Genomic DNA, 20533 nt, shown 5'->3' with positions numbered 1-20533 from the left:
CTTTTCTACAGCGAGGGGTCGCTTTCTTTGATGATATTATCGAAAGTCATCCCCTCTTTTCAATTGACTAGCCTTAATTTAAAACTTTGCCACTTCCGGTTTAGCAATGGATGCAACATCAAAGACAGCACATTTTTTTTTTTTTTCCCCCACATTCTTTTCCTCCTTTGTGGTATAGATTTGAGCCTTACTTACGATTTGGTTTTTAGCCAGAAAAAATAGCTGCTAAAGGGTCAAAATTGAAAAATTAGAACTTGGCGGGCATAAATAGACTAAATGTGTACCACCTACGCATGCACAAATACACATTTATAGGCTTAAGCATGCTAATTTGTAAAGGTATGCATGTATCTTTAGGTCAGATGGTACTCAATAGTGCTAGAGAGCTAAATGTTTTGGTTTCAATTTTAGCTTAAGGCACCCAAGTCTTAAAAGAAAAAAAAACTTTTGAAATCATGATTGGCTTTATAATAATACTGATCACAAACAAATTTATGGTCTGCGTTTTTTACTACCACTTTTTTTTTTCCTAACACACACCTCCAAAAACTTGGGCAACGCCGGGCACCCCAGCTAGTCTCTCTCTCTCTCTCTCTCTATATATATATATATATATATATAAATATAAAAAAAGGCAAATGCGGTGCATGCATTTTTGTATGTCCAAAAAAGGCTTTTTTTGCCGGGGTTCTCCGGGGTTAACTATTTCTTGGAACTTTTTATATATCCCCTAGATCATAATATGTACAATTTGCGAAGGGACGTCGTGTCTAGATTTATTTTGATCGACTTTTATAAAATTTGCGCTATTTTATTGTATCGTGTGTTTGTTTGGCTTTTTAGTATAAATATAACTAAAGTGAAACTCGCCGGGGACGTCCAAAAAGCAAGTCAGCTTTGATCAATGCTGTGAAAACCTTCATATCACATAATTGCTATTCATTTTGGACATTCCCCTTTTTTATGGGGTGCTGGTTTTCCCCCAACAACTTGGGGAGAGAAAACAAAACCAAAACAACTGCCTCGCAGCCAAAGTTAAGTACGGGATTTCATTTCCCTTATGGCGTGATGTTTGACCCCATTAAATTCACGCACCTGTCATAACTTTTTAATTGTTTAATTTCATCTCCTCTCATTCCACTGCCTTTGTAGCGTTGAGGTAAGTCATCATGCTATTCGCCTCAAGGATTCAGGTTCAAGCCTACCCCCCCCCCCATAATTTTTTTTTTTTTTTCAAACACCTGGGCAACGCCGGGCATCCCTGCTAAGAAGTTTTAACATTGTTTGTTTTTTTTTTGGGGGGGGGGTTCACTCATGTTTGCATTTTTTTTTGTTTTTTACAAAGTTTTAACATTGTTTTTCTTTTTTTATATATAATATTTAAACAGGGTTATTTTAAAAAAATTTTTTTTTACATGGAGGTCACCACTTATCAAGGCCCAGAAGCTACTCAGGGATAAGGGTTATTGCATGTACAGTAATACAACGGGATAGTGTTGTAGTATTCGTTAGTATTGGAGATTTGATAAAGAGTCATTACTTAAAGGGGCAGTTCATCAGGAATTTGTTTATGTTGGACTTGAAGACAACCAAGTTGAAGTAAGGTGGAAAACAGCCAAGCGGTAGAGAGTTCCACAGGCATGCAGTTCTAAGAAAGAAGCTTTGTTCATGGAATCTACGTTTTGATTTAGGCACAGATAAAGATTGGGGAAAATTATTGACAGTGGATTCAGCTAGACGGGTGTTTATCGTGAAAGATTGGCGAGAGGGGACCAGAGATTGGAGCTCAGATGAGCACTTGCCATGAAAATAACGATAAAACAAAGATAGGCTCGCAACGTCTCTTCTGCGGAAGAGAAGTTGCAGGGAAGAGAAAAGGGCATCCCCACTAAGCCAATTTTGTACTTTGTCAAGGCAGGATAGGCTTTTTTTAGCAGCTCCTGCCCAGATGTGGCAGCAATACTCCATCTTTGGACGTACTTGGCTTTTATACAGATAGAGAATTGCATCAGTAGTGAGATATCTTCTGGAGTGGTAGAAGGATCCTACCATTTTTCCAGCGACCTTGGCAACAGACTTAATGTACATGTTCCATTTCAGATCAGGAGTAAAGGTCAAACCCAGAAGCTTATCAAAACATGGGGCCTCCCCTAGACGAGAGCCATTCATTTCAATTGATGCCAGATTGGGATCAGTGCATTGATGATGTAAAGATAGGAGCTTTGTTTTAGATGCACTAAAAGTAACCAGCCACCTCTTCCATCACTGTACCACGTGCTCAAGATCAGAGGAGATAGAATTAGAGAGAACTTTGTTATTTACGGCCTTTTATGTGTTGCCATAGATGGTCATGTCATCAGCATAAATGTCAACAAATGATTTAAGTATGTGTTTTGGGAGATCATTGATGTAGATCAGGAAGAGAGTTGGGCCCAGGATGGACCCATGAGGGACTCCAGCATTAATACTGTGGGCCGCTGATTTCTGCCCATCAACCATTATTCTTATGAGCCTATCAGAGAGAAGTGATTTAATGATTGAGAAAACATTTCCAGTTATACCATAGCTGGAAATCTTGTGAAGTAAGCCTTTATGCCATACTTTATCGAAGGCCTTTGATATGTCAAGAGCAATTGCCCTAGAAAGGAAGCCTTTGTCAAGAGATTCACTAATCTTATGAGATATAACCGTTAGCACATCTGCTATAGATCTAGCAGAATGGAAACCATATTGCGTGTCACTAAGAAGGTTATTTCTACTGAGGTGGTTGATTCTTCACGATTTAATATGGATTCCAGCAACTAACTCATGACACACAGGAGACTTATTGGTCTGTACTGAGAAGGAGATGACTTATCACCTGAATTCTTAAATACAGGGCATACTGATGAGGTTTTCCAGGGTGTTGGAAAGCACTTCTCCTTGAGGCAACGCTTAAACAGTTTTGTAAGTATGGGGGCAAGTTCTGGTTGAAGCTTTTTTAACACTATAATTGGAATGCTGTCAGGGCCAGTTGCTTATGGAATCAAGGTTCTTGATTAGCTTGGCGACCTCATGCACAGATATTTGTATATTGCATAGCATGTTGTGTGTTATAGGAGGAAATACGGGGAGTTGATGGCCTTTGTCGCATAGGGTAGAATTAGCTGCAAAGTTCTTAGCAAATAGTTTGGCCTTGTCTGATGCTGACGAGATGACCTATGGTCAATTGATAATAGTTGGGATAGAACGCACGCTTCTGTTCAGGATCCTATTTGCTATTTGCCAGAACTGGTGGGAATCAAGCCGCTGCTTAGCTACTTTGGATTTAACGGACTGAGCATATAGCTCTCTTGCATTTTTTATTACCCTTTTACAGTGGTTGCTGGCAATCCTGAAAGCAGCTTTAGTCTCAGTACATTTATTACGTTGGTAGCTATGGAAAAAGTTATATATATATGTCGTTATTTGTGACCTTGTTTTTCAAGGTGACATCAAGAACTCTATGTAGGTATCTCATGTGGTGAACATGGAGCTTCCTTTCCTGGTGAGCGCACACATACACATATATATGTGTGTGTGTGTGTGCTCACCAGGAAAGGAAGCTCAATGTTCTCCACATAATTATGGGTTATTACTTTGCTTTGTTTTAATTTACCCCTCCCCCACACACATCTAAACACCCAGGCAACGCCGGGCACCCCCGCTATCTATAATATAAATCTCACCTGTCTAAGTGTACGTATGTATGTATGTAAATCTGCCTAAAACTTTCGATAGAGGCGACAGATTTTCACAATATCGATATCGTTTGGAAGCTCGACCCTTCAGACAACAAATATCGAAAGATTGGCTAAAAACATTAATTCCTTCATCCTCAACTGGGCACTTTTCTACTGGGAGGGGTCGCTTTTTTCATCAATATTTTCCAAAGTCAACCCCTCTTTTCAATTGACTGGCCTTAATTTAAAACTCCGCCGCTTCCAGTTTGGTGATGGGCACAACAGCAAAGACGTCATTTTTTTTTTTTTTTTTCACATTCTTTTCCTCCTTTGTGGTATGGGTTCAAGCCTGCCTGCCTATTACCACTTTTTTTTTTTTTTTGCTCAACACACACCTCCAAACACCCATGCTAGTATATATATATATATATATATATATACACACACACATATGTGTGTGTGTGTGTGTGTGCGCTCACCAGGAAAGGAAGCTCCATGTTCTCCACAGGAGATACCTACGTAGAGTTCTTGATGTCACCTGGAAAAACAAGGTCACAAATAACGACATGCTATCCCAAACAAGCATACTCTCATGTGCACCCTCCTTTGTCAATGACATCTGCAATAGGTGGGTCATGTCTACAGAATTGACGACGTACACATTCTCAAGGCACTTATGAACAGCAAACTTAAACCGTGCAAAGGCAAGGAAAGTCGCCTACTGCTATACTTCACTGATGTCTGGAAACACAACGTGTGCATTTGATATCAATCAAATCAGCTGGAGAGCACACACGGACCCACACACGGACCATCTGCTGGAAAGGGGTTTGAAATGTTAGCCTCATTTTCGCATTGCGAAAGACTAGCTCTTCTCTTTATTTAGTTGTTTTTTTATCTTTTCGTTTTCAGAAAAAAAAAGTGAAATGAATTTTAAGTTTTCAAAAAACGTGAATAAAAACTTGTATGAATTGTAAAAAAGTAAACATTATTTAAGTTTTAATTAGAATTCATCACGAACCCAAATTCGTCGGCTAATAAAAGGGGAATATTTTTTGTAACACTGGCCACAGCTTTCTAGGAGAACTAGTCTTTCGTGATGGGAAAATGAGGCTAAAATCTCAAACACTTACATTAGATCAGCACCATTATTTTTTTTATATAGAGAGATTTTTTTTTAATATATATATATATATATAATTATTTACTATAATAATTATTAAATACCTAGACATTAGTGCTTCATGCTTTCGGGAATCTTCAGTGTAGGGTGTCATGATTAACACCAGGTGATAGATTTGAAACCGGTGGCAGAAGCCATCTCTGGCTTCATTAGCAAGGACCTAATCCGTTCGGTTACTGTTAACTGCGAGAAATGCTGTGGAAATTTAAACATTTATTTTTTAAAATGTTTTTATGTCAGTCAGAGTGATCTAATCATTATATGATGAGCTGCGCATAAGAGCTAAATTGACCCACTTTATTTTAAATGAAAGTGCTCAACAATAAGAAAAGAATTTCTTAAAGGGGCTGATATAATTATTTACTATAATTATTAAATACCTACAGACACTAGCGTTTCATCCTTTCGTGAATCTTCAGTGCAGGGTGTCACGATTAACACCAGTCGATAGATTTGAACCCGGCGACAGAATATATATATACAGTGATGATCATATTTATTGGCACGGTAAAATAAAAGTTAAATTTTGTCTAATAAATTCTAAAAAAGGGATTAAATTAAAGAAAATAACAAAGTATATTATGTATTTTTAACTGGCCTTTCCGATGCAGCAATCGGATTTTAGAAAAAATAAATAACAAAGGAACAACAAACATAATTGCAAAAAACCCTTGTTCAAAATTATTGGCACGATTTATTTAATAATCAATTGTATAGCCTTTGGCCTTGATTACCTTCCTCAGTCGCTTTTCATAGTTTACAACCAAGTTGTTGCACTCTTCATTAGTAATTTTAGCCCACTCTTCCTGACAATAATCCTCCAATTGAATAAGATTCTTAGGCTTCCTTTGCATTACCCTCAATTTTAATGTTCTCCATAAATTTTCAATTGGATTAAGGTCTGGACTTTGTGATGGCCACTCCAAAACATTAATATGATTGTCCTCAAGCCATTTCTTAGTCAGTTTAGCCGAATGCTTTGGGTCATTATCTTGCATGAACCACCAACGACGACCAAGTGAGAGCTCTTTAGCAGAGTCTTTCAGGTTTTCATCCAATATTTTAACATAATCTTCCTTTTTTATGCTACCTGTGACCTTAACAAGTCGCCCTGGTCCAGAGGCAGCAAAGGATCCCCAAAACATCAAACTGCCTCCACCGTGCTTCACTGTGGGTATGGTGTTCTTAGGCAGGAAAGCTTCGCCAGATTTTCTGTAAATATAAGACACTTTATTATGGCCAAATAACTCTATTTTCGTTTCGTCAGTCCATAGAACACGTTTCCAGAATGCAACATCTTTATCAATATGACGTTTTGCAAAGGCTAGCCTTGCTTTCAGGTGCATAGGCTTCAATAAGGGAGTCTTTCTCGGACGACATGCTTTTAAACCAGCTCTCTTCAAAACTCTACCAACTGTATGTCGAGATACATTCACTCCAGAGGTGCTTTGTTCATCAACAATCTCCCCAACAGAGATCCTTGGGTTTTGTTTTACTTGTCGAACAATTTTCCGTTCATCTCTTGGGGAAAGAATCCTTTTTCTCCCTCTACCTTCTAAACTCATAACGTGGCCTTGCGATTTGAACTTGTTTATTATGGCTCTAACAGTGGATTTGGGAAGGTTTAGCTTCTTTGAAATCTTATCATAGCCCTCCCCATTGGTATGGCATGCTACAACAAGCTTCCTGACGTCTTCGCTGTGTTCCTTAGTTTTAACCATGGCGATTGAAAATTATAATTTAGTCACTTATAATAGCTTAAATAAATCGCTATCTAAAAATTATCTGAAAAAAATTATTCACTGAATTAGCGTTAAACAAGCATAATATGGCTATAAAAAAGTTCAGAAAGCACGTAAACCGGAAATTGATTGATATTATACTGATACTAAAAGAAAAACAAAGCCGTGCCAATAATTTTGAACAAGGGTTTTTTGCAATTATGTTTGTTGTTCCTTTTTTATTTATTTTTTCTAAAATCCGATTGCTGCATCGGAAAGGCCAGTTAAAAATACATAATATACTTTGTTATTTTCTTTAATTTAATCCCTTTTTTAGAATTTATTAGACAAAATTTAACTTTTATTTTACCGTGCCAATAAATATGATCATCACTGTATATACTGTCGGGATACATCAAAACTAGACCTAGCGTCTAACTTTCTCATCATGAAGAAACAAATAAATAGAAGCATCACCTAATCTTAGAAAAATTGTCAAATGATTTTTTTAAATGTTAGAAAAAAAAGGGTACTTGTACAATTTAATCAAGACATTAAAAAATGAAAATATCAAAAAAAAAAAAGAGGTTATATTGTACGTATCCATTTTGAACTGAATATCTCCGAAAAAAAAGTTTAATTTAATTTGATCATGTAGTTTTTTTTTTTTACAGCAGAAAAACACGTTTTTATGACAGCACGTTGAAGGTAGACATCTTTGAATTTTTTCAATTCTTGTTTGGATTTTTAGAAACACCACGGGGAGATAACTCAATTTAAAGCGCCAACACTCCCTCCCCATCTTTAATACTAGTTTTTCTTCCTAAAAATCGAACCTTTTGCTCTGTATCATAAATTGTTTTTTCGCTGTTAAAAAAAAAAAAAAAAAAAAAAAACTACGATGAAATTAAGTGAAATTTTTGGGGGGAGAATTTCATTCCTTAACGGATACGTACAATTTAAACTTTTTTCAATTTTTAATGTCTTGATTAAACTGTACAAGTACCAAAAAAATAAAAACTTACTTTCCACTGGTAGCAACCTGATGTTATCTGCATGCTACCAAGTCCATAGCCTTTCCCTCCAGCCCCGTGGACAAGAGTGTGTCCATTTTCCACATAACAGCACAATAATTTGTCCGGATCAAAAGATGCGCTTTGTTTGTTCACCACTTCTTGCTTTGTATCGGAATTAAATCCTCCCTCAACAGAGTCGGATTGTTGAACTTCATCAATTTTTTCCATCAGTTCTGTTTTCTTTGTTAAAGTTTGCTGATTAGCAAGCACCATAGGGACACACCACATATGTTGAGCCATATCAGAAAACAAACGGTGCACAATCTATACGGAGAGATGAAAATAAAGGATACAAATTGAAATTAATACAAAGTACAATCATACGTTTAGAAATAACGAGGAGATATCAGATAACTATTAACTGGAATGATTTCAAGAGAAATTTTGCAAAAATCATAATTTATTATTATTTTTTTTTTTTTTTTTTTTAAATCCAAATGGACTTAGGAATATCCGAATAAAAAAATTAAGATTAAGAATTACATGTATAAATGAATACGTTTGGAAGGCTAAAAATAAAATTTTTTTTTTTTGTTTTTTGATATAAACAAATAAATTTGTTTAGTTCGGATATTTCGATGATATACAAAGCGAGCAAGAGTGTTCATCTGTAGGTCTGACGACGGTTATGGACTAACACTTGCTCGCAGAATTACACTATGTGGACCAGGAAAAAGAGAAACAACAATAAAAAAAAAAACAGACTTTCATTGACAAAGATGTATATCATCGAAATATCTGAATTGAACAAATTTGTTTCTTTCAAAAAATAAAGAAATATATATTGTTTCTAGCCGTCTAGACGTACTCATTTATATCCGTAAATTTTAATGAAAAAACATGCAAACGCTAGTAACATTTCTTTAAAAAAATTAATTTTTGAGATGAGGATAAATTATTTGAATTATTTCCATTATGCGGACTACTGTTCTCATCTTGAATGTAATTTGCACAACCATTATATAGTACGGATTTCAAAAGTGAAAAAAAAAATGACTAGAATCAAAACCAAAATGTTGTGTTGAATGTATATATAATTTATATAATATATACACACTGACAATTCTTTTGTTACTATTCTGAAAATCAACACAGAAACGAATTTCAAAGTATAAATTTTATTTACAATTAAGCTTTTTGTTCATTAACAAGGAGAGAGAGAGACATTGGTTGCATGGGGTTTGTTAGTGTGTGGCTCGCCAACAAAGAGATGTCAATAAGCTAATCACGCTCGCAGCTGTCAGTCTGCTCTCTTTTTAATTTTCTCTTAGTCACAAATCGACATTTCTGGAATTATAAACATCAAGATGTTACATTCTTCTTTTCTATTTTGCATTGTGCAATTCATAACTTCTGACCTTGGAATGTAAACAGTTCTTTGTTCTCATTTGATTACGATTTCAGTCATTTTTATTTGACACCAAAAATGTAGATCAACTGTGCTTTCAAATATGCATCACCATGTTTCTATATCCACTGCATTCCCTCCTGTTCCAGCTATTGACGGATAGATAAAAAAAGATTTTAAATTAAACCACTTCAAACTACGAATGAATTTGCGTATGCGCAAAAATAATAGTAATATGTCAGCAAGTTGAAAGGAACATTTTGCATTTCAACTTAACTTTAACCATCCTTGGTGTATGATTACTATTTTCTGTTTATTTCAGTATTATTTGACCAGTAGTTTAAAAGTTTATCAGTTAAATATTTACACACACATCTACTGCTTTTTATACACACACACATACATATACTGGCAAAAACCAAAAACAACACAAAGGAATAACTCCATATTTGTATTTTTTCGGATATTACAATCGTTTCGACATAAACCAGACAATTTTAAATTTTATATTATTTAAAAATGTTCATAGTTACATTTCATCAGATATGTTTGAAAAAAAAATACAAAGTTTGTTTCATTCTGTTAAAACTACATTGAGCAGTGATAACAATATCCAAAAAAATACAAATATGAAGGTATTCCTTCATGTTGTTTTTGGTTTTTGCCAGTATTTTTTTTTTTTTTTTTTTTTTTTACACAGTGATCACCACTTATCAAGGCCCGGAAGCCACTCAGGGATAAGGGTTATTGCAAGTACATTACGTTAGTGTGGAGATTTGATGAAGTGTTTACTTAAGGGGGCGGTTCATTAGGAATTTGTTAACATTAGACTTGAAGACATCCAAGTTGTAGTCTGGAGGGAAGCAGGCAGACGGAACAGAGTTCCACAGGCGTGCAGTTCTAAGAAAGAAGCTTTGTTCATGGAATCCGCGTTTTGATTAAGGCACAGATATAGAGTGGGGGAAATTTTTCACAGTGGATTCAGCTAGACGGGTGTATATATATATTATACTGTTTTAACAAAAACTAAGACTTCAAAGAATGGGTTGATAGCAACAAAAAGTGTATTTCATTGTTAGTTACAATTATTTCAAGACCATTTGGACAAATTCAAACATGATGTTGTTTGAAAATTTTCACAAGAACAGCCTTTCTTCAGACTTATTGAATTAAAAACACTTTAACAATAAAACATTATGGAAAAACATTTCCTTTATAAGGAAAAGAAAACAAGCGAAACTATTTTACCTCTATCGCATCCTATTATCGCATCCTATAAATCCTATTATCGCATCCTATAAATCTTATATATATATATATATATATATATATACATATATATATTGGAATAATCTCTCCTAATGTGTGTGTGTGTGTGTGTGACTGAAAACTCAGTCTGCAGGATAAAAGATACCAAGTGTATCACATCTTCAGTCAATGTTATGGTGACTTAACACATTCTTTTATATAACTCTCCCTTAGAGTAATACAAATAAGATTCTTCATCAAAATTAAAAGCAGCATAATAAATGAATACCTACCATTTCAAAATAATCTTTTTCTGTGTCCGTGACACAGTTTGGTAGAATTACCTCGAGTAAATGGAGAGCAATCAGGCGAGTCCGCAGGCTGCTGATCAGAGGAAAACCTGAAGATGAATAAATAGTCAGAGAATAACGAAAATCTTTATAGATTCAAACGACTCTCCAAATTGAATAGCACCTTTTTTTTTTTTATTTTAATCGCAATCAATTATTGAGAGGAGCATCATTTATTAATTTATTTATTGCAGACTATTATCCTCATCTTTCTTAGTTGTTTCTACCTGATGAAGGCCAGAGAAATAGCTGAAACGTCGTGAAACAACAACTAAGAAAGATGAGGATAATAGTCCGCAATAATTACCTTTTTTCATTTTTTTTTTTTAATTGAAGGGTCACCAGGTCACTAATCATCAAAGCTGAAAGCCACTCAAGAATAAGATTAATGAGATGGAACAATAGTTAAATTATTTCAAGTTGGTATTTACTTACCTCCCACCATGAGGAGACGTGACACAAAGTTGGAGGGTGGGCAGAAGGAGCCAGTGCCATTCAAGAAGGAACTCTCTGGGCTTGCAAAAATTGTCTGAGAAGCCTCATCAGCATTCCCTGGTGAGGGCACCTCAGACAATAAGCAGTAAACTTGCTCCACCCGAAAGTCAGAAGGCAAGGCGTGGGAAAGTAGTCCTCCAGGAACTACCCAGAATGGATGCCTCAGCCCGACAGCTACTAGGTCACCAAAATGATCCAGATTTTGGCAGACTGATTGTCGAAATCAGAATCTCGACTGGCATGCAAAACCAATTGCAAGTGAACACCAAATGAATAGTGTGAGCAGTTACAATTATTATGGGAAATCATTTAGGTAAATTATTCGAAGTATGGTGTGAGGTAAAGCAAGATAACTCAAGCTTAGATAAGAGGAAGAGGGAAAAAATAAAGATAAAATTAAAGAGAGGAAGAAAGACTGATTGACTATGTAGACAGATTTCCATGGTTGGCACAGGTGTGCTCTTTGATTACTGCTCACCCACCTGTTCACCATTTAGTTCAATTCAGGAAATTCTCCCTCATGAAATTGCAGTCAATGTATTGCATGGGCGACCGATATCAGACAAGTCATCAGCTTCCATAATGCAGGCTTTGTTTATCCACCCACCATAACCAAACCAACGTAGACACTTCTCATATAATGCTACATCCAGGAGTGAGATTTAAGTTCTCCCACAAAGAACAGAGTTGCTGGCATGCTCTATCACCTTCATATAAGCATATCCGGCAAAGCATAGCTCACTCACAAAGCACAAATCATAGCTTGTCCTGGACTCAACACTCACTGGCATACAACATTGCATTACGGACACAGCTACAGAATACCATACTATGGTTATTACATGCAATATGGTTTCCCTTCTGTTAGATCTACAGCTGATGTGCTAACAGTTTGTGGAGGTTTATTGCCATACAAATTTCAGTGAAGACCAATGGTCGTTAGCAATAAAAAGTCAATGGCAAGCGGCAGTTGCGATAATGCAAAGTCATTTGCAAAGGTTATCAAAAGAGGTGAAGAGTACTGAAAATCTGGGGAAACTTGTTGTCATCCAGACTACAGGGAACACCACCGTTTGTTGTCAGTGAGTAGTACAAATTAAAAGAATAAGACTGGGACCAATATTTTACTAGTTCATGTAATATAAAGTTGCTAACAATCTCACATTTACAATAAAAAGTGCAATTCTTCTAAATGGGAAAACCGAACAAAGAGATAGAATAATAACTAGATTTTTTTTACCCATTAAAAAGTTATAACACGTCGATTTAGAATGAATGCTTTATGTTAAATTGATGTTTGAATATAGTTAAATTTGTGCTCAGTTTTGCACTAAATACTAATCTCTCTTAATCCCTATGGATACCATAATACTTAGTTCGCAGCACCTTATCTCAAAGCTCCGTACAAAATTTCAGCCACATTTGTCTAGTAGTTTCTGAGTAAAAGTGAAATGGATGGACAGATTATTATATAAAAAGGAACTTTGTGTGTGTGTGTGTGTTCATTCCCTATGGACTTCAAAACGGCTGGGCCGATTTTTATTAAATTGCACACAAATGTACTGCATGTATCTGGCAGTGTTCTTAGATAGCTTTTGTGTCTAAATATCTTTGGTAAGTATCGATAATCGAAAAATTCCAATGAAAGAAGAAACACCTTATACAACTTAATATCATAATTGCATTTAAGGAGTTTTATGACCACACAAGCATAAAGACTCAGCATATAAAATCAACAGTTCTTTGATATGACAGATACATTCGAAATCAATGTTCTGTTTAGAGCACAAGTTAAATATGATACTTGACTTTTGCATTTTAAACTTTAATTGAAGCCATTATACATAAAAATAATTTTATAAAATCAACAGCAGGTTCTCTACAGTGCAATGTAGACTATAATGTATTATGGACAAAGTCACTGCAAGGAGGCACGTGAAGTTTGCTCCTGATATACATGATGGGTCCCAAACTAAAGTAGGTAATCAATCGATTTGATTTAAAAATGGAAAATTTAACCATTTTTGATGAAAAAAAAATATGAGAGTGTGAAACATTGACTGATCATTATTCAATCCCTGGTAACGTCAGGTCTCCCTACTATTTAAACAGATAAAAAGTATAATAGGAATAAGACTGGGATGAGTATCTTGCGAGTTCAGGTACAATGAAGTTGTTAGCAGAAAAACAAACAATCTCTTTAAGCAAGACAATCTAAATTTCATACCTTTATCAGAAAATTTGCCAGCAATATCCAGGAGTACATTGGTCCACTTCTTGCAGGCTAAACGTGACTGGACTGGAGCAGAGGCAGCAATTCTTCTTAGAAAGACTAAAAAGTCTCCAATGGCAATTTGACTCGGACATGATTCTAATAAAGGAAAAAGGGAAAAAAAGACAAAAAACATTGTTTAATAAAAAAAAACTCAGGAATTTATGTCTTTATGTTTTAATGGTGGAACGATTAATCGTAAAAATCAGAAAAATTTGTGCCTATTTTCCGATGTCAAGACGATTCTTTTATTTTTGTTTTCTGTTGTTTTCGTTCAAAACTTAAATTTTCCATTGCAGTACTTCTTTCTTAGAAGTGCACGCATGTGGAACTCTTTTGTTTGCCTGTTTCCCACCTGACTACAACTCGGATGTCTTCAAGTCCAGCATAAACAAATTCCTGATGAACCGCCCCCCTTAAGACACTTTATCAAATCTCCAATACTAACGATTACTACGATACTATCCCATTGATTACTGTACACGCAATAACCCTTTATCTCCGAGTGGCTTCCGGGCCTTGATAAGTGGTGACTACCATGTAAAAAAAAAAAAAAAAAATGTAACATGGTGGTTTGCTCGAACCGTGTTTGTTACAATTCAAATCTTCCTCAGACCCCCACTCCAACTGGTACCGTCAAAAAGAAACAAACAAAAAGAAAAATCTGAATCAACTTTTTTTTTTCAGTTTCAACAAAAGACATTTATTACCGTTACTTTCAAAACAACACCTACATATTGTTTTTTACAGTTTCTCTCACACCAACATGTGCTTAACCAAACTGCCATGTCGAACATGTGCTTTAAGCCAATTCTCGCCATCGACTTAACACATCCATCTTCTTTGAATTTCAAAGAAGATGGATGTGTTCTGACGATTCTTATCATGCAAGCTTGTACATACTTCCTAATTTGCATATGTGCTTTTTTCTGGCTACTGCTGCTAATATGTTTGCAATATTATATTATTCATATTCTTATATTTTCCCATGCGCTCATACACGCTCTGTTACACATGTACTAAAATGATAACTTTTTCCCACTTAGACATCGTCTAAAAAGAGTCCAATCTGTCTGTTCCATCGCCATAATGTTGCATCCCTGTGCCTGTTTTACAAGGACTTTAATGGAATGTGTACTGATGAACTCATTGCACTTGTGCCCCCTCGATGTACAAAAACAAAAAATAGATAAAAAAAAGCAAGAAAAACAAGCATCCAGTTTAATAAGAGGAACAAAATTCATAATGAGTTAGTGAACTGTTTATATATGTATAGGATTCACTCCTAAACTAATTAACTGATCAATATAAATTTTAGAACAATGCTGTTAGGCACGAGGGTGGGTAGTGTGGGCTATATTTAGTTAAGTTTTGCTTTACACAAAAAAGGACAAGGATGGCTGTAAGCTCTTCTATTTTTCTGGCATGTTAACAATCAATTAATAAATATTTCCCAACTATTTTAAAGGCTCTTGGGTTCTTGTCTATGATTTCCCCTATATTAAAAGACAAAAAAGAAAAATCTGTATGATGTACGTATCCATGGCTAAACAAAAACATCATATTCCAAAAGTCATGTAAATTGATCAAGTAGTTTTATTTTTATAAAGAAAATCATTTTTAAACAGTTAATGGCAATGTTGCAACATAAATCTCAAAAGTTTGAATTATTGAGTTATCTTTCTTTAATTATTTTCAAAATGACAGATAAGACAGCCATTCTTTGGGTACTCATAAAAATTGATTTTCTTATTCAAAAATAAAACTTTAGCAATTTGCATGGATTTCTGAATATGATAGTTTCATCGCAGTTTACATACATCACATTTTTATTTATTTTTTATTATAGGTGGAATTCTGAATAAGAACCATGCAGGTTAGGAGGCATAATACAGGCATAACCTTCCATATTCAAATTTTTATTGTCAGTCTGCTCAACTGTAATAGCATCACTTGTGGCTAAATAAACTCATGCAAATGCAGTAGTCTCTGCTGCAAAAGTCACAAATATTTGGCTAAATCATTTTACCTTTCCAAAATGGAGTAAGTTTGAAGTGATTGTCTGACTTGCTATTTTCTCTCTTACTTCCCGTCACTACTTCAGAGGGTTCACATTAAATAAATAAATAAAAGGTACATGTTTTTACTCACTAACTTCTTCATGACGAGTTAGAAGTAATGATGGGATGATTCCAATATTTTCCTCAATTCCGATACAATTACAGATTCTGTCTTAGATTTCAAATTGCAACATAGTAACTGCTTTTGATTCTTTTTAAATCTTTAAATATTTATTTGGTGTTGCTGTTTTTGTTTTAATAAAAACCCATGTAATATAGATGCATGTATTTTCACAAGCGTAAAAATACACATGGGGTGGGGGGGATATATTTTAATTCTGCTAGCTGGTTGGTTTATTGCATATCAATCCTTTTCAGGTTATTTAATGCCAAATCCAGTGATCTTGAAGAAAAATATTTTAATAGGATATATGTTTGACCTATAGTTGGGACCCTAACAGGTACTACCACTCCGGGTCAGAGTGGACCTGGGAGCAATGGCAATTAAGAGGTGGCTCCACACTCCCCAAAGCCCACAAGCTGGGGCCTCACCATAGGATATAGTTTAAGGTAATTCTGCTGGCAGTTTAAGATTAATAAATATTTGTCATTTTATCATTGGTACCAGCAATAGTAAGTTAAGTTTTAAACAAGAAAAAAATAATAACCGAAAGGAATTGGTTTTGGCATCAGAAAACAGGCACAAATTTTTATGATTACGATATTTAAAAAAAAATAAAAAATAAAAAATAAAGTTCAGGTTCAGTTTTGAATAATTGTCCCAACACTAATTGGAAGTAGACATATTTATTTATATAGAAATCCTTTAAATTTGTTTTTTTTGTATCAATATTCATATTAAAAACATTTCTATTTATTTAAAAAGAAAATACAACTTTGTTATAAATGAGTCGTGGAATTGCATTCATCTGCAAAAGATCTAGCTAATTTGCATATGCTTTTAAATATTCATTTTAATTAATTCCCTATCAGTTTTTTCAGTTCTCTTATAAGGATGATCACCTTTAGTTAACTATTACGTGTAATTACATTTATGAAGATATTCTACCTGCGTAATATTTGTATTTGCATAAAAAAGTTATAGTAAACACAAGCCTCTTTCTCTATATATATTTATGTATGCATATATATATTTGTTTAAAAAATGTTGCCTACCAAACTCCTGTCAGTTTTTGGCCTACAGACATGAAATTTAATATATAGAGTATTTGAACCCATGCAAAACTTTATATTTGGGTTTTAGCTGGGGAAAATTGATGCAAAAGTGTGAAAATTAAAAAACTGGAATTTGCCAGGTGAAGGGCATTACGAATATGCATGCGTAACGTAATGTTTTAATTTTTAGCCTTGCAGCAAACATGTTTTCATAGGTCAGGCATTAACGCCAAAGGAAAAAGAAAATGGTAAGCTAAACATTTTGGTTTTCGTTGGTGGCGTACGAATCATTTTTTTAAAACTTTTTGAATAGTTACTACATATTGGGTCCAATATAATATCATAATAAATCGAAATCTGCATTAATCAAAATATCCTATTTAAGCATATTTTATGACCTGGCAATGCCAGGTAGTCTGCTAGTATAGAAATAAATGGACACTTGTCTTTATTAAAGTAGAATATTGATTTTAGATTCTGTTTTTTTTTTTTATATCCGACACAAAAAAAAGTACCTTTTTGTTGTTCTCCATTTTGTAAGATGGCAGATGAAAGTAATTTTTCTAGTTGTTTCCACAGCAAGTCAATAACACTCTGTATGACCCCATCGCTCAAACGATCAGCATACATTCTGAAAACAAACGGCAAATAAAAAAAAAAAATGAAAAGTTATTTCAAAGAATTTATTTTATTTTTCTTCATACACGAAATAACATATCGAATATATTTAAAGAAATAAAAATGTATTTTAATACGTTCCTATTTACTTGCATGCACACAAGAGTAAAGTTTTCTTTTTGTTTTCTTCATCAAGTCTTCATCGTTGTAGGATGACTTTGTAATTGTTGTTTAGTCACTTTGTTTTACGGCATATCAACCCTTTATGGGTTATTTAATGCTGAATCTAGTAATTTTGGAAAAAGATTTTATGCTTTAAGTTCCTTATGTATTGAAATATTTAATATATATTTGTTTAGTTTGGATTCTGTGTGTGTATGGATGACATAATCGTGAGAAACTACCGTCAACATGCTAACGTCAATATTTTAATATTTCTGTCGAGGTTGAGTCCGTCAGTTGATGTCAGCTCATCTCAATCTCACAAAGCTCTTCTGACCTGGCACAAGCCATGATCTGCCTTTGATTGTATTTAACTTGCAACTCATGTCATCTGTCCTTACCTAAACTGCTAGAAAATGTCGTAAACACTCACCGACTACCACAAACTTCAACTGTCGTAAACTCATTTCCACAAAATCCATCAACATTCCTAAGCGTTGTAAAAACAAGACCGTCTGTAAACCGTTCCTACTGTTATAAACTCATAGCTTTCTCTAAAGTGCCTGCAAACTAACTCTAAATATATCTATATCAATTGTTCAGTCCTTTTATTACCGTCATTTCCATACCTTGTCCAACAATTTCATGGCAGCTCCCTTTTGTCTTCTTTAGTGAACAAATTCCTATCAATTGTCTTTCCATCAACCTTATTTTGTACTTTATTTTCCCGATAAACCTATTTCCTCTTTTGTTATATTCCATTCTCTTCTCTCCTCTATTTCCAAACACTTTGTGGAGGATCAAAGTCGGCCAGGGAGTAATGAAAATTAAATAGAAACTTTGCACTTATTAAAACCCCAAAACAGGGGTTTTACCCAGAACAGAACAAATGACGTAGATATAAAAGCAGAATGAGGCATACATGCAGCTTACCCTGTTCCAACAGCGATTATTTGCAAGAGGTGCTGACAAGCCAGCTGCAACATGTTACTCAACTGAGGGACCTCCAAAATGGTAGGTGGAATCTGCATCGTCAGGGGCACAGTGTGAGCGTTCTCACTTAGGGTGTAAAGAAGTGGCAGCAACTGTCCACAAGAAACCGCAAGGGACAAATCGGCAGGGCAGTATTTGTTGCTCATCGAAAGGACTGTTGACAACAACAGTTTCTGCATGGTACCTGGAAAAAAAGCAAACGTCACAATTTTGAAATGATGAATTAAACTCCACATAATATCAGATAACACATCTCCCATAATATAAAGGGAAGTTGTATTTGTGTATATTTGTAGGTCAAACTAAAAGTAAAGTAAAAAAAAAAAAAAAAATTGTTATTTTCCTCATTGATATTGCCCAGGATGAAATATATCTAAAATTCAGGAAAAAAATTTACTCGTTTTTTATTCTAAACTGTTATGGATTTTGTAATGAAAGGAGGAGAGGCATCTGTTTTCCAGCTAGATAATTTACTAAAGGGAAGTAACTCTGATTTTTTAATCAAAGAGATAATTCCCTTATGCTGACAGGAATCTATAAAACAAGTTTTCTGTGTACATGTCCAGAAAGAGAAGAATAGGTTTGCAGAGAAGATAGAGCGGGAAACCATGTAGGAGAGAAGAGTTCAGTTGAATTTGTTTTGTTTAGATATTTCAACCTCTGCGGTCATTTTATGTCAAGAAAAGGTTGACTTGTATTACTTGGTTTCATCGGACTACTGTTCTCATCTTTAGTGTAATTTTTACGTTTCGGTCGATGTAACCTCTGACCTTCTTCAGGTGTATCTTGTCGAACTTGGGAACGTTTCTGTCGAACTAGGGAATTTGGCCGGAATTTGGAGCGCAACCCTTTATTTACTTTACAGGGGTAGCAAGCTCTTGCTCCGTAACTAATCCTCATCTCAAAAATTCAGAAACATCAAGAAAAGGTTTGTTTTTATTGTCAATTGCTTGAGAAGTTTGTTTTCCAAAGTAAAATGTGGTCTCTTTCTCCAAAATTTTGTTTCCAAAAAAAATAAAAGGAAAAGTTTCTATATTAAAATTTTTTTTTTTTTCTATATTCAAGTCAGAAAGCTGGTATCTTCATACATAGGAGAGTAGAAGTAAGAGAGAAAGAAAAAGAGAGGGGGTGCTCGATCGTGGTTTTTATTTTGGTTTTGCAGAACATGATTAAGTTTTGCATCGAGATAAAATAAAAACTTTAACGTATGGTGCATCTAAGTCAGGAAACTAACATTTTCAGACAGCCTGATCTGGTAGCACCCGGGAAGGGAAGAGGGCTGGAGAAAGATAGAAAAAAGATAGAAGTCTTAACTGTTATACTTTTACACTGGGCAATGTTAGGTAACCCTGCTAGTTTTTAAATAAAGGAATCTTATCTATACAATTTCATGACCAAAGAATGGAAGGATTAATGTGTACCTTAATACAAACTATTTATGATAAAAAAAGGGAAGAAGAATCAAGTACAGAAATTTAAATTTTTATGAGCAAAAAAAAAAAAAAAAAGATAATTTCTTTCACTTTTAGCATGGAAATCGCTTCAGGCAAGGCATGAAGCCACTTGATGTAAAAAGTTTAGAAAAATAAAAGATGATTATCGCAGACAGATGTCTATCGATCTTAGTCTTAGAAAAAAAACATGATTATAAATAGGAGGAAGGAAGAGAGTTCCACAAGTCTACAATTTTCTACTGATAAATGACATATTCAGGGTTCATACAAATTTTCAATGTCCATTTTCAAGATCTTTTCCAGCCAAAAGTCAAGTTTTAAAAACAAAATTTCCACTTCTACACTATTGGGACGAAATTTCGGAAATCGTAATACTGAATTGAAAACAATATCTACTTATTCCTCGTTTTTTTTTTTTTTTTCAAAAGATGATTATATCCAAAAATTAGGAAAATTTATTAGGTAGAAAATTATTTATTAAAGAAAATAAAAAATTTGATGAAAAGGATCGTAAGACACAGGAGAGTTCAAAAGGGAGGTAATTTTTCGTTTTGATTTAAACAAGATGGCGGAAATTTTTCACCTGCTAACATGATTAAAGTTGTTTTGTTTAAAAATTCAGTAATATTCAGATAATTTCAACTGCATATTTTGGAAGTGACCATTGTAACTTATT

General features: G+C 34.5%; 1 protein-coding gene across 4 annotated transcripts in view; it reads right to left on the bottom strand.

Annotated features, from left to right (window-relative positions):
• Positions 1 to 20533, bottom strand: part of LOC145248252 (putative E3 ubiquitin-protein ligase HERC1) — a 335131-nt gene that overhangs the window by 153844 nt on the left and 160754 nt on the right. For all 4 annotated transcript variants that reach the window (XM_080110122.1, XM_080110124.1, XM_080110123.1 and 1 more), the window contains exons 30-34: positions 18344 to 18587; positions 17146 to 17261; positions 13350 to 13493; positions 10571 to 10677; positions 7631 to 7945 (exon numbers count right to left, since the gene is read on the bottom strand). In XM_080110122.1, coding sequence (XP_079966248.1) covers positions 7631 to 7945; positions 10571 to 10677; positions 13350 to 13493; positions 17146 to 17261; positions 18344 to 18587 — 926 coding nt within the window. The remainder of the gene's footprint in view (positions 1 to 7630; positions 7946 to 10570; positions 10678 to 13349; positions 13494 to 17145; positions 17262 to 18343; positions 18588 to 20533) is intronic.

The sequence above is a fragment of the Euprymna scolopes genome, chromosome 26 (assembly GCF_053919585.1).
Source record: "Euprymna scolopes isolate OS-2025 chromosome 26, ASM5391958v1, whole genome shotgun sequence".
Lineage (NCBI taxonomy): Eukaryota > Metazoa > Mollusca > Cephalopoda > Sepiida > Sepiolidae > Euprymna > Euprymna scolopes.
Note: the sequence above shows the minus strand (reverse complement) of the source record. Positions and strands in the feature narration are given on the sequence as shown.